General features: G+C 39.3%; 1 protein-coding gene across 1 annotated transcript; it reads right to left on the reverse strand.

Moving 5' to 3' along the window:
• Window positions 1-6,742: 6,742 nt before the first annotated feature.
• Window positions 6,743-13,477, reverse strand: LOC105444545. Its single transcript, XM_011678887.2, has 5 exons — window positions 13,171-13,477; window positions 11,357-11,604; window positions 10,053-10,280; window positions 9,092-9,322; window positions 6,743-7,462 (listed from the first exon to the last, which is right to left on the reverse strand). Exons 2-4 carry the CDS (start codon window positions 11,456-11,458, stop codon window positions 9,092-9,094), a joined length of 561 nt encoding a protein of 186 aa, XP_011677189.2. The 5' UTR covers window positions 11,459-11,604; window positions 13,171-13,477; the 3' UTR covers window positions 6,743-7,462.
• Window positions 13,478-14,969: the final 1,492 nt, after the last annotated feature.

Raw genomic sequence — 14,969 nt, forward strand, 5'->3', positions numbered from 1 at the left:
TTTTAGAATGTCTGTGAGATTAATAACAAATCCTAAAGCAGCTTTTGCACTAACCATTCGTCTTTTAGTATGGAAAAGTAAAAAGTAAACGCCTGGTAAAATGTGTTTCTATAACAATTGAATTGCAATAAAGTACAACCAGACAAATGTTCTTGCTTGTCAAATAGGGGACGCAGGTGTATTTACTCCAGACCTCCGAATTGATCTCTCTTATTTTAATGACTTTTGACAGTTTAGTGGACTCATGGTCGATTTGTGTCCTGCATGTTCAATCCTAATAAAGAAATGCTTCTAGAGGGGAGGGGGGCATGGGGATCACACCCCCAGAAAGAACCTTGATTATAAGTAGGAAATGAATGCAAGAACCCCCAAGCCTCCATATCCCCATCCCCCCCCCCCCCGAAAAATATATATAAGATAATATTGATAATATTATATAGGCCTATAATTATAATAATAACATAATAATAATATTTAATGTTCATATAGCGCTTAAAGGCCCACTGCACTAGAGCAGTCTAATCCCTCCTGTAAACTATGGCAGATAAGCTGCCGTAGTTTACAGGAGGGATTAGAGCGCCCTGCAAGGTCACTGGACAGGTGGTTATCTCATCAACTCAGCTCTCAGTTAACATAAGAAAAAGAGGATCATGGGGGACCAATGGTCACCGATTAGGCATTGTTTGTTATATAGAGGGCGCAAGTAGCTACAAGTACAAATGTCTCTAAGCGCTTACAAATATACTATTACCCCGGTCACTGGATTCAGTGCTTTCCCGCACACACTGTGTGCACAATCTCCACTCCCTGGGGAGCATTCCAGCCGGGCGTTACTTGACGCTCACAAGCTGTTTGACCAATAATGACGGCCGCATCCTACTGGGTACCCATTTGACACCTGGGTGGAGAGTAGCAAGTGCAGGTTAATATCTTGCCAAAGGATTATTAGTGCCGAGTCGGGATTCTGAACCCTCGACCTTCGCATCTCCAGTCAAGCGCCTTAAACCACTCGACCACGACACTTCCAAACAAAATATTATCATAAATAACAATAATTTTCAAAATCGCTTAGTTCTAGAACCGCTCCTTTTTATATATGTATAATTATGTGAGCTGTTTCACCGAAAGCAATATCTATAAAATCGGTCTAATATGACCGCTATTGACAACACTTCATTACTGCAATCTTGTTTGCATAAAAGGGTACTGACCAATTGCAGTATCCAACTGCTGATTAATGAATAAATCTATATTCCTTCCGCTACATAAATAACGCAATTGCAAAAATACTATTTGTAAAACACCTAGAGAATGTTTTTCATTTCGAGCGTTATATAAATCCGGGTTCATGATTTATTAACGAAATACACACCGCCAGGGCATCCACCTTTCCTTTGATATGGTGACAATGAGTAGTATTTGACAGTATAACAATATAAACTGGAAGTGATGGCAACATGTAATATACGATGTGACTATTCAGCTCGATTTCTATATTGCATCAGTGTTTATTATCACTGTCATTTGAATATGGCTCATTTCTCAAAACATTAGCGATAACATCTCCAGTGTAAACACGGTTATGATAACATTCGCATTGCAGGAAAGTAAAAGTAACTTTAAAGCAATACAAAAAATATGAATCTTTAATTTTTCGAAATACTGATTTTTATAAATGGATTTTTAATTCAGTATCATACAAACATTTGTATGAGTATCCTCAGTTTTTTTGTGAGAACGTGTCGGTTGGATAATATGACATCAATCCAAAAAGGTCTTTTACAACTTTCGATCGATTTTAATAGAACCCAGCAAAGCGTTTGTATTTATTTTTAATTCTTTTTAGGGAGAGGGCTACGACAATTTATTGTATTGTTCGGAACAGCAAAGAAATCAATGTGTGTGTGATTGTGCGCATACATGTGCGTGTGTCTTTCCTCTTTAATGATGCACATTTTCCCTTTACTCACTCTTAACATTTATCTGTATTCCTAAACTTTCCATGATTCTCGAGCAGTTAGCATGTTTAGTAGATCCATGCAAAATATAATGGCTTTAAAAAAAATCTCTATTCGCAAATTGCTGATTTCGATATCAGTGTTCCACCAAACCCATGCATAAGGTTTTTGTGTATTAGGGGCGGATCAAGTCATCAAGAGACGCTCAGACCAAAAGGGGGTTTCCTCAAATTGAGGAGACACTTTTCATAACGTATGTTTCAGCTGAGACACGCTGTCCCCACCTGTGTTACCCCTGGAACCGCCAAAGAGAGCAATCAATAGCAAATTGCTTTTCCGTTGAGTACCTGGTGACAGCACTTAACCATCTTGTACCCCTTCAGACCTCTAAGCTAATGGCAAACTGCGTTGGGGCAGAGAGCATTGACTGTTTACTAACAAACGTCGCTTTCTGATGGGTCTCTCGAGAGATCCAGTTTGTATACTAGGCCGCTAGCTCAAATATCGTTGTTTTTAGGAGAAAACTTGGCGATTTCTTTGTTAAATGTTTACACTGAGTTCCGTGTTTGATGGGTATGCAGGTGTCAAGTCAAGCTAAACATAATTCTAGTTGAAAGAGTTTCATGTTCGGAGTCAGACCAAATAAAGAAGAAAGAGAGGAAACAAGTTATCACACCGACGAGACCGACACCAGGCCATGCCTGTTCATCCTTTTTACGATGAAGCGTTGATGGACTATGAATTCAGATATCATATGATGACAATCCTTACACATATTATGCTAATAAATATTATGTATTAAAGTCCCACTGCACTACGTATAGCTAATTACGCCCTCTTTTTCGCACAAAATGCCTAATCGGTGACCGTTGGTCCCCCGTGGTCCTCTTTTTCTTATGTTAATTGAGAGCTGATTTGATGAGATAACCAATTCATAGTGCCAGTGACCATGCAGGGAGGTAATCCCTCCTGGCTGAACTAGTGCAGATATGCTTTAAGACTTCTAGATTATTGTTCTAAGAAGTGACATAATTTATGTTCATGATCTTGTTGGAGCAACGTTAAATTGAAATTACTAATAATAGTAAATAGTGGGTTCTTGTATAGCGCTCATGTCTGTCAGACTTGGCACTCATGGCTCTCCACAATAACGTTACCATGTCTTTAGCAGGACTGCAATTAATGGAGCTCTAGCATTTCAAGAAACTAATTCCAGCAAGGTACCGATTAACATCACCTGGGTCGAGTGTGGCAAGTGTAGATAAACGTCTTGCTAAAGGATATTTTTACCCCGGCGGGACTCGAACCACGAACCATGTGATCCACAGTCTGACGACAGATCCACTAGACCACGACATTTCTACAAGAGGTGTAATTAGTTTGTCACATTTCGTGACCCCAGCAGGGTAGGAGTTAAGAGCCAACGGATATGCTATTTATGCTGCTATATATAACGCCTCAAAAGAGCTATAAATAATTTGTTTTAACTATTACACACGCGATATATAGGAATGAAGTTGTTATACCTACTAATTCATCATATAATGATATTTTCAAATCCTGGAGTGCATACTATACTCTTTCAGTTAATTTAGCAAATGAAACAGTAACCTAAACTGTTACTCCGCATTCATGCACCCCCATATTCACCTTTGAGCGGATAATTGCACACTTAAGCAAACATGCACCTGTAAGTACTGGTAAAAACTTGATAACAAAGTCTTTGATAGTCATTGAGTTGCACTTTGTTTACCCAACGTAATGATAACAATATGGGGAAGTCTCGTATAGCGCTCATGTCTGGCATATTGTCACCCTTGGTTTTCCATTATTATGACACTTGCTTTAGCGAGGCTGCCACTGCGTACAGAGCTCATACTATTTAAGAAATTACTTCCGGAAAGATGCCCATTTACATGTACCTCATCTGGGTGGAGTGTGCCAAATGTAGAATGTCTTGCCTAAGTGCTGCGACAGAGATTCAAACCCCGTACTTTGTAGTTCACAGTCCGGAGACATTCTCGCTTGACCACAATATCTAATATATTCGGGCATTAAGACAGGCTACCACACTTATCGTAAAGTGCAAATTAACAAACGCTTGTCTGAATTCAAAGATCCTTATATTGATTTCGTTCACATCCGAGTGCCAAGTATGGCAATAGGCCGTTTTTTTTTTTAATGTAACCGAATTTAATATATACGTCTTTGTGAAGTACCTTTTAAGCCCGTTTTGTTCATTCACCTGTTACGGATTATTGTATTTCAATAGTCAGAATGCGAATCGCATATATTAATTGTTGATAGGTTGGACAAACATTGTGGCTTGTCCTACCGGCTAACAGCACATAGTGTATGCAATTCGCATTCTGACTATCAAATTACTATTATTATATTTTTTTATTCTGATGTCACCCAAACTTTGACCAGTCTGCTTCTATAATTTTTCTGATGCCATCTAGTTGTCTATTAAGGTTGGATTTTCCTTCGATACATTCGGGGAATAGTCAGTACATAAACATGTCGCAAAGTATGAAATTATTTGATGAGAAAATACATCACTTACCTAATACTACTGATGACTGCAATATCCTCATCAGTTTCTTTGAATTCAAATCATCTCCTTGATGACATATGCACCACCTCCGTTTGGCCGAAATAAACTCCAGTGTATGTGTGATGAACACAGACTCATCTCTCGTTTGGCTCACGAAGTAGAAAAAGATTCGCTCAATTTAGAATAGATAGAGGGCGCATGCGAAGAATAAGGATCAGAGCCATTGATTACGAGAGTTTGGCCAACCCGGTTTGAGTTGCATGGGCACAACAATTATGGAGAATATGCTGCTTTGTTGGGCAATCACAGCATATACGCCATGTTGTGACAACAGTTTGCCAAACTTTGTGTATAGATGCCTTTGATAAGGATGAGAGAGTATCAACCATCTTTGGTGTGTGTGATGTGCAGAGGCGGTACAGGATTTTCTGACCGGAAAGACGGGAGGAGGATTCTCTGACAATCCACAACAACAACAACAAGCGGAGAGGGATGATAGAGTAGTTTAGGGAGAAAGGAAAAGGGTGGGAGAGACAGATACAGAGATGGAGAGACAGACATATAGTCAGACAAACATACCAACAGAGAGAGAGAGAGAGAGAGAGAGTAAAACAGCAATAGAGCGGAGATTGAAAAACTGCTAGGCTGAAAGACAAAGAAAAAAGGCACAGCAAAACGCACACTTCCTTCTTCAGAGGTTAAAGAAGAGCATGAAAATAACATAAAGAGAGTTAAGCAAGATACAGAGACTAGAGAAAAGGAAGGGTGGTACATCGAAAGCAATACAAGACTTTTTTAAACACATTTTGGGGGAAAGTGGCAATAAAATCACAACCAAATTTGAAAATAATAAATTCACCTAACACTTGCTTAAAGTAGATATTCATTGACTTTAAAAACTAACTTTATTTTCATCATTGCCAAGTTGAAACTTTGATTCGACAAGGTTATCAAAGTTCAATGCATGGAAACATGCGAAGTAATGATTATTATAAATTACAAAACGCTTAAATACAGCCCCTGCATAGCACCTGAAGAGTTCTCCAAACGCTGCTGAGATGTGTGACATCACAGTATGGACATGATTTGCACAAGCAGATGATGTCCCATGACATCTTACACATTTTCAGTGCCTGTTTTTTCATCTTCTCTTGAGTTCTTTTTCTTACTTCACTACCGTCAGGCTTAATGTATAATCTATTGCCTCGCTCTAAACCCCGCGCATGGTTTTATTTTGACGAAAAAAATAAAGAAATATGTCGCTTATAAACAAAATAAGACGCCATTGTATATTCAGCTGCAAACACCGCGGTATGTTCGGCGTTTCAAGAGGGAACAAATGCCGTGACTCCTTAATATCATTCCGGGGGGTTTCAATTTGAAAGTCTGGTTTCTTTGATTCTTAATTAACCCCTATCCTGCGTATTTACAAACAAAAGATTTTAGTTATCAGAATCGGTTTCATATCCCCTTTTGAATGGTTTGAAATGCTATCACAATTATATACACTAAACTCATTATAATCTGACAAATGATAGCTTTGCAATTATTTTTATTCTTTATGGGATGTCGTCTGCTTGGGCAGTATTGGTCCATATTGTGACGTCATTAAAGCATCGTTATTTTTCTGGCGAATCTCTCGTGTATCCCAGCTGCTATATATGGAGGTGGTTGTATTTGTATTTTTCATAAATCACCCGATATGTAGTTGACCTAAAACGTGTACGATGGCCATATGTTAGCTTACTAGTTTCTAGTGGTAAATTAGTTGACATATTTGTGATTTTCTTTGAATTTCCACTTTAATTCATGAAATTGTCTCAATGTATTGGAAGTGTCATGTGATTAAGCATGAAACCTGCATAATCATAATAGACGGCAATACATTTTGTTTAAACACCGAATCAAAGGTGTTTAAAAACACAATTGAAATCATGTGTTTTATATTTATATTTGATGGATCAAGTGCACTCTACTTCAATTTAAGAACGTTCCTCATCAGTAGGTTAAAGTTAACGAGAATCTTTGCCGAGCAGGGTCTGCTGGGTATTTATTGCACGATGACTGGAGTTCCTGGTAATGTGCAAAGTAAGATCAGCGGGTCCTGCGAATCAAAGGTGAGCATTATTACTACGTCCTTTACAAATTTGTTTAGAATAGCTTTAGAAACGAAAAATATAACAATCAGAAGGCATGACACACAATAATGTCATCACAATCCACATACTTCTTTTTAAAGCGATTTATTGAAAAATATGATTTTACACGAAAGCAAGTACGGTAGATACACATAATGGGCATACATGTGTGCGAAGAACAAACTCGCTCTGTCGTTCATATTTTTATGAAACACTATCCTAAACAAGTACATGTATATATACGTATATATATATATATATATATATATATATATATATATATATATATAAAACGTACATCAAACTTGAAAATTCTGCCATATTTAAATCCAACTCTTTGCCGTCTCGGTTGACTTTCGGAACATGCATTGGATGACCACTGTTACAGAAGTAACACTTTTGGTCAAACGTATTGGCCCGAATTCATAAAGGAGGCTTGTCGACAAACTTAGCTTTATGTGCGTCATATGACGCGTTTCGACGCGTTTCAAACCAAGGTTTGTCCGACGTTGTATACGGTCTTTTCCTGACACAAATTTAACATCAGTCTGTCTCTTTTCAGCTTGATCAACGCTCTCCTCTTTCAATTCGGTAATGAAAGAGGTTCTACAGTCGTACTGTTTTCTTCATTCTTTATCTTGTCTCTACCTGCTGGGCTCGTCGCTGTATGATCTGAGGGTAATCTTCCACGAGGCACTTGAGTCTGGAGTTGTCTGGCTTGGGTGCGCTCTCTGGAACTTTTACCACAGCTGGCTTTGGATGAGGAACGACACATGGGCTGAAAGCCTCCGAGAAAGCTCCGTGGTGATCTGCGAAAACAATTATATTAATAATGATAACACTTCTATTACTACTACTTCTACTTCTACTGCTACTTCTACTGCTACTTCTACTACTGACAATAATAATAATAATAGCAACAATGGGAACTTTGATAGCGCTCTTATCATGCACATTGTCGCTGTTGACGCTCTAATATTACTACCACGGTTTTAGCATGGCTGCCATTACACTCTTTTTAAACTTCGGTTTAATATTCATGATATTTACATCCCTTGTTTAAAGCTTACTGTACAAGTGATTACAAATGGTTGAACGGTCATATTTTAAAAAAAAAAAGGGACAACGATATTCTCCTGTCATCAAGGTGGTCATCCCGAATTGCCTCAAATGGTATTAAAAATTGGTTAAATATAAAGTTGAGTTCTGGTCATGCGATTGCATTGTGAAAGAAACATTGTGGAATCGATCAGAAAAGGTTGACCATCTAGCATATAAGTAAAGGTGTGTACTGCAAGATTCTGGAATCATCACAATGATGATAAATTTGTTCCAGTCTTGGTAGAGTTACAAACACTATACACAGAAAGATGTATATGGGACTAGAAGACCATGTGGCATAATTGGAACAGATTTGTATGCTGCTACATGCCATATTTAGAATATTAAGGAATTTGAAGAGCCATGCTTTTCAGGGAACATTTTTAATCTGATGTTCTTCCACACATGCAAAATAACAATGATAACGTTCACAAATAATTTTTCACCGCTTCCCAGAACTCAACTTCCTCTTTAAAGGGGTAGGCTTCGCCTTTGATCTAAATCTCGTTGCGCACGAGGCGTCATTACGCTGGCGCAGGACTGCGTCGGGACTGCGTCGGCGACTGGCACGGTCTCTGACGCACCATGCGAGTGTGATATATCATACAATGCGTCAACGCAAACATGAACAGTTCAATCGTTGCGTTGAATTTCTGGTGCAAGCACAACATTCCCTTCATTGCTTTTATGAGGGAGGTTCGTAATGCGTGTCCCTAAAATTACCCCGGGCTTTATTTCGTTAAAAGTAGAGGGTTTGGAATAGCTTTGCAATTATGTTTTGGGCAAGTTGTGTGTGTGTGTGTGTGTGTGTGTATTGGGTTTTTACAGACGCGAATCAATCAAATATGACTATTTACGTCTGGGGACCGACCTTTAACGTCTCCATCCGAAAGACAAGGTGTAGGATCAGGGTTAGTTATAGTGTTGGGCTTGGGGTTGGTAATAAATCAAATTAAGAATTCGGTTTGTGTAGAAAATTGAACCGAGCAGTTCGTCAGCTGCCGGCAAGAAGGCCGCTACTGCTGTTGAAAATACATGGCTCCTACGACCTTTTTGCGGACAGCCGACGGGTTGTAGCAATGGCAAGGGTCATGCACCCTGAAAACGCAATCAACATGACGCATTGTGTGCAACGGGCCGTACATTAATGTAGCAATAGGGACTTTTAGATTTACGTGGACTGATACGTGTGACGTCCATTCAAGGCAGAGCATTAAACGGACGTCGATCGTAGCAATCCACGTTGTTGTTGTGCAAATCTAAAGGTCCCTATTGTATCTTTGTCTCTTGGGTACCTGTTTAGTTTAGAAATGATGACGAATCAATACATTACATACCTATCCGATTTTTCCTCGTGGTTTTCTGTTTTTCTTATCATTGTTGTTGGGTTGGGCAGTGCGCCACGCGTACCACTTGTTGGTAGGTCCTGCTTTGAGTGGTAGCAACATCCGAGGATGCGGGAGAGATGGGGATGCTGATTGCCAGTGGAGTCGGGTGCCGGCGATCAACCCTGGCTGGTCATCGACGACAGAGGGCTCACTCCAGCTCCGGGGCTTCTTACAAAGATTCTGAAGGCGGGGAGAAGTCATAGAGGAGACAGAAATTATCATATTTTCTAACAATGTCAGTAAACGAAAAACAAACTCGCACCTTAAGTCGAATGCGTTCCCAGAAACCCCTTTACACTTTTTAGTTTGCAAAGTTACATCATGCATCAGCTGTATATATCTAGGTAAAAGGATTTTGAAAATAAGTGGTATAAGCTACGAGGAAGGAGTGGGGTCATATCATTTTCTTTCCATGAGGCGTTTCTCTCGTCCTTTCTTCCACTGTCCTCGTATTTACACGATTTTTGAACGATACTAAACCAATTGTCATCAAGCAACTGCTACGACTGTCACCCCCCCCCCCCCCCCAGTGGCGGATCCAGGATTGTCCAATAGGGGGGGGGGGCGAAATTTGAAAATCGCGCCGACCGATATTTCGCTCAGGGGGGGGAGGGAGGGGGGAGGGAGGGGGGTGGGAGAACACTCTTTTCTTTTTCTTCATCCCCCCCCCCTTTTTTTGTAATACTTTTTTTTCTTTACTTTACTTTTTAAGGGGGTTTGGGGGCATTTTCATTTTTGGTTTAAAAAGGTAAAATTTACGTTACCATCTTATTTTTTATAAACCTGTTTTTTGGACTATGGGGGGGCCGGGCCCGTCGCCTCCCCCTCCCCTGAATCCGCTCCTGACCCCCCCCCCCCCCCTCCCTTCCCCTGACTGAAATGCCCCTTCAGTGGCTACGCCTTAGCTTACCTGATATCTAATGGTGCTATCGATGTTCCTCACAGCATTCATCAAGAACGTCACCTGGGAGTACAAATCTTTACAATCAGTGACGTCATCGGGTTCAATCTCCCCACTCTCGGCAAACTCACGGAAGTGCAAGATGTCGAACGGTTTCCACTCGTCCACAGGTCGTTCATTCAGGGGTTTGGGGTTCTTTGATACGTATATCGGTGGCATTCTTGGTGTTTCCAACTCCTGTGTTACAGTGGAATAACATACATTCTTGACGGAACTGCAAATGATCATGGGCGTACACCATAGTTAGGAAAATAAATTACTCTTTTAACAAAAATGACACTACTGTTTTTCTTTAGAAATTGCTGATTTCAAGTTGCCTTTTAACCCTAAAAAGGCGGGGCTATTTGAGGTCTTACTACACAATGGGGGGGGGGCATTATGCTCCCCCTTCCCCTTAAGATCTCGGCCGTGAAGCAGCCGATCTCCGCGAAAATGTGCACGCATGTCTAGTGAAGTGTATATAATAATATGATATTTTCTATTTTTAGAGAAATTCACCTATTTGCATATTTATGGTAATTTATGTAAATAAGGTCATAGCATCGCATTTTTTACCTATAAATCATATATTATTCATATCTAAGCATTCTTTTTCACTGTCCCCCCCCCCCCCCCCCCTCCCAGCTTTATAAGGGTTAAGTGATTATACCCAGCTCCTGTATTAGATTTCTAGACATTAGAGAGAAAGGATAAATAGAGTATTGTAAACCGAGAATCCAGGAAAATCATGAACACTTTAGCACATTCGATTGCTTTGATATTAAATGCTTTAATCACTTTTCATTCTTCTTGTTCACCTCAGTAAGTATTTTTTTTTTTTGAATCATTGTTTAATTGTTTTGTATGAAGAAAAAAAGAAGGCGAAGACAACAACTTCATAATTTTAGTTCGAGGGCTATAAGGGGTTGGACTGAATTGCTTACAAGTTAGGCAGTCAAATTCAAATAATGAAAGGGGTCTTCGAATGTTCAAGTTTTCCAGAAGGGAATTGAAAAATGGTCTTCAGGCTTTACAATGTGCAAACACAGTCTCCATAATTTTTTTTTTCAACTAGCAAAACAAAAACACACCCAACAATAACGAAGTAGAGGGGAAAAAACAGTAATAGGAAGAAAAATGTTCATCAAGTTTTACGATTTTCCAACCAGGCTCGAACATTTTCAAATTTGGTGACAGAATGATTGTGGATGTAAATTTTACTCCCCCCCCCCCCCCCCATGCCCCTGCGACCCGAACCCCTTTTTAGGGCTTACATTTTGGAGAACAGTCTTGATCTTGATATTCCCGTGATCCTTCCACATCTGCTTGGCACTCTTAGCACTTCGTCCTGTGGCAATCTTCGGTAGGACCACCATCTTTCGGTCACTATATATACTGGTCGTTGCAACACTGCCTGTTGTTCGACTTCTTTGATGGGGCGAAGTGTGAGGGGGTTTGTGTCGCCACCCCCGGAAGCCGATTTCGCCTTAGCTCTGCAAAGTTCTACATATTTTGATGTTGGCTGTAAAAGGGACATAGTATCGTTAAGTTCCCTTTATTCAGGTTATTATATCATCTTTACAAAATGTGATTTTTATATTTATTTTTGTTGTCATCTTGATAGAAAATGTCCGGCTACCTTGGCGGCAAGATCGTCTGACACCACCACCTATCCTAAATTAGGCACTCGCCTCGATAAACCTCGAACCCATGCTTGATACGAAAAGAAAAGTAACATGGTACTGATCATCATGGGGAGACCCCCTCCTCATTTTGTTTGTACATAGATTTTCCCAAACAGTGCGTCCCAGAAAAAACGAAACTGAGAATTATCGATGTTTTATCATAACTTAATCACAATTATAAAGCTGAGATCTTTCTCTTTCATTTGATGCAACTCATATGATTCATATGTCATATATGACTGATTAAAAACAATTTGAAGAAAGGGTACCAAAAATCAATTGGGGGACGGTATCTGAAGTCGAAGAGAAAATCACATTTCTAGAAAGTTCATTTTTTGCCCTTTCATATGACATCTCAATCAGAAAAAAGAGCCAGGTATAACAAAGTTATGTTTGTTTAAAGTAATGCTTGTAATTTCATAAATTTATTGATCGAATCCGTTCCACTGGCTGCCTGCCCTATCAACAAAGAAGACGAAAGACTGACAATTAGCTTTTATCATTTTTACTCACCACTCCGTTTCGTTGACGATCAGCCATGCACAAAGAAAACGAAAGACTTGATGCATGGCTGATCGTCAACAAAACAGAGTTAAGTCTTTTGTCAACTCTGTTTGTTGCTACGGCAGGCAGCCTCTGAAAACGAATTCGTTTGCTTAATTTCGATAGCTTCCACAATATGAAAATCACTGTCTATATTTAATATACCTGAAAGCTGCTTCATGTTTAAAACCCGTTATGCATTATGTTGGATGGCTTTATTTGACTTAGGACCTAAAGATTGTCTAAATTGAAGGTATATTTACATCAGTTCTTTTGACAGTTGTATTATTACGTTGTATAGCAATGGGTATAGCGTTTGGTCCCATATTACTAACGTTAGATTCTTTTTCTTGAACAGCGCACATTAATTCAAGGTATTAGGTAAGGTATTTATTCATCAACATATCGCCGACAATGGCTGAATTTGATGCATGATTTACAGATATTTTATTAAAAAATAAGAAAAGCACATCATATTAACAATTCATTATTTAACAATAATTCGACGAACAAACTCAGTTAAACTTAGAAAGGGAAAAAAGAAGTAATCGAAAAATGTGGAGCAGGAAAATAAGGAGAAAGGGAAATAAATGTTGAGGGACAAGGAGTGGAAAGAGAGAAGGGGAGAAGAAAAGAGAGAGAGAGTGTTGTGTATGTGTGTGAGAGAGAGAGAGAGAGAGAGGGAGAGAGAGAGAGAAAGAGAGAGAGAAACTAACACAGAGCTGGTAGTAGTTTAATGTAATACAAATTAAAAATGTTATTTCATCCAAGTAAGTGGGAATGCACTTCAAAGGAATTGAATTATAAAAAAAAAGTAATTTTGAGAAGAAAACATTTCATAATAAAACAGTATTACTTACCCGAACTCGTAGTTGACATGTATAAAGTGATTCCAAACATGTATATTATTACTAGGAGTATTCACATGTCGATATCCATAGTCCCGTAATTCAATCCATAATTCAATCCAAAACAATTCATATATTTCTTGTTATGAATATAAATACAGAATACAATTATCCTTAGCTTGATCGTCAAAGCTAATATCATGAAAGCAAAGCTATCCAAAGGAAGATTAATTTATACGTGCCATATTACTCCAGAATGTATTCTAGCTATGGCATTGCTTTCTTCACGGACAAGGAGTTGGGAAATCTTTATAGTAAAAACTCGCACGACCGATAACAAGTGGAACCCCTATCTTGAAAACATCAATAATACTGAATGAACGCCATTAAACTATTACGAACAACATCAATAAAAGGATAAGCTCATCAATGGGGATTAAGGCCCGATCATTATACGTTGCTAGCCGAGCGTACGGGGATGTGTATTTTAGGATGCAAGTGGTTCACTCGGGGGGGGGGGGGGTATCACAGCGTCCATAGCAATCGGACGGTGCGTGCGAGCGTAAGAATCAGCGCATTGCGCATGTAGTGACCAAACTCGTTTTGACCTTTACAAAACTAGATTTTTCCTTTAAGAAAACCCTACAAAATGTTGGTTGTGGTTAATGTATACATAATATATACGTGTTAGACCCAAAAGCCTAATTACTTAAGATGGTCGCGTGGGTTTGGTATACCTACTTTAAGGAAAAAGTAGCCCCTTGATTATCTATCTATAAATTATTGCTCGTAGGTAATGTTAAATGCATCATAATGGGTTCTAGGACACCTACCCCCTGGACATCCACCCCCGGATAACCGCCCCAGTCAACTACCCCCTAGGACAATTTCCCTCTAGGGCAACCACACTCTAGGATGCCTACCCCCGGGACAACTACATCCCGGAAAACTACCTCCCAGACAACTACCCCGTGGGACAACTACACCCCGGACATTTTGGGATTTGTTTTGGAACAAATGAGAAAGTTGCCCATCACGTCAATCACAGAGACATTACCGATTCAGCCAATTTGAAGGGCCCATGCCTACAGTGATTGCAAACAAAAATTATATCTTTCTAATTTTGTTGTCTAATTTCATTCAACCTTTCACTAGAATGCTTCTCTAACCTTTTTGCTTTTTCTTTAGAAGTTTTCTATCAAGATTTGATTTCCCTTATATAGCAATGAAAGACATCAGTAGCTGCCGGTAAAATAAATCGTGATTTTTAGCAAGTGACCGTTATGTTTAACATTCCATCTGTTTTAAACTGAAATTGCCACTTTAATTTACCAATAATGATTATCACTATTGAATGCATGCCCTTTGAGGTACGTGTGTAGTGTCACTGTACATTTTGCTAGTTATAAGCTGCACTTTAAATTTCTGCCCCGACCTTTATGGCATTAAATTCAATAAGTGTTCAAAATAGAGTGATGTTTGTATTCTCCCATGATCAAATTATTTTCAATGTATTTACGGTGACTTCTGGATATCCTTGTCGCGTAGATTCGACATAAGCCGTCTCTCTGCTTCAGGGGGGGGGGGGGGGGGGGGGGGGGGGGGGGGGGGGGGGGGGGGGAGTACATGGCATGTTAAAAATAACAGTTAGAAAATTAGAGATAATTTTTTTTAAATACACGCATTCCTTTATATTCCAGATAACCGACAACAAGTAAAGAATAGGCTACAGTCGGGCTCAGCTCTGATTAGATACCACAATATTTTATTGTAAATCATTTTATGTCACGGTAGTTTCCACTATATACCTT

This window comes from Strongylocentrotus purpuratus, unplaced genomic scaffold, assembly GCF_000002235.5.
Source record: "Strongylocentrotus purpuratus isolate Spur 01 unplaced genomic scaffold, Spur_5.0 spur5_scaffold_12, whole genome shotgun sequence".
Taxonomy (NCBI): Eukaryota; Metazoa; Echinodermata; class Echinoidea; order Camarodonta; family Strongylocentrotidae; genus Strongylocentrotus; species Strongylocentrotus purpuratus.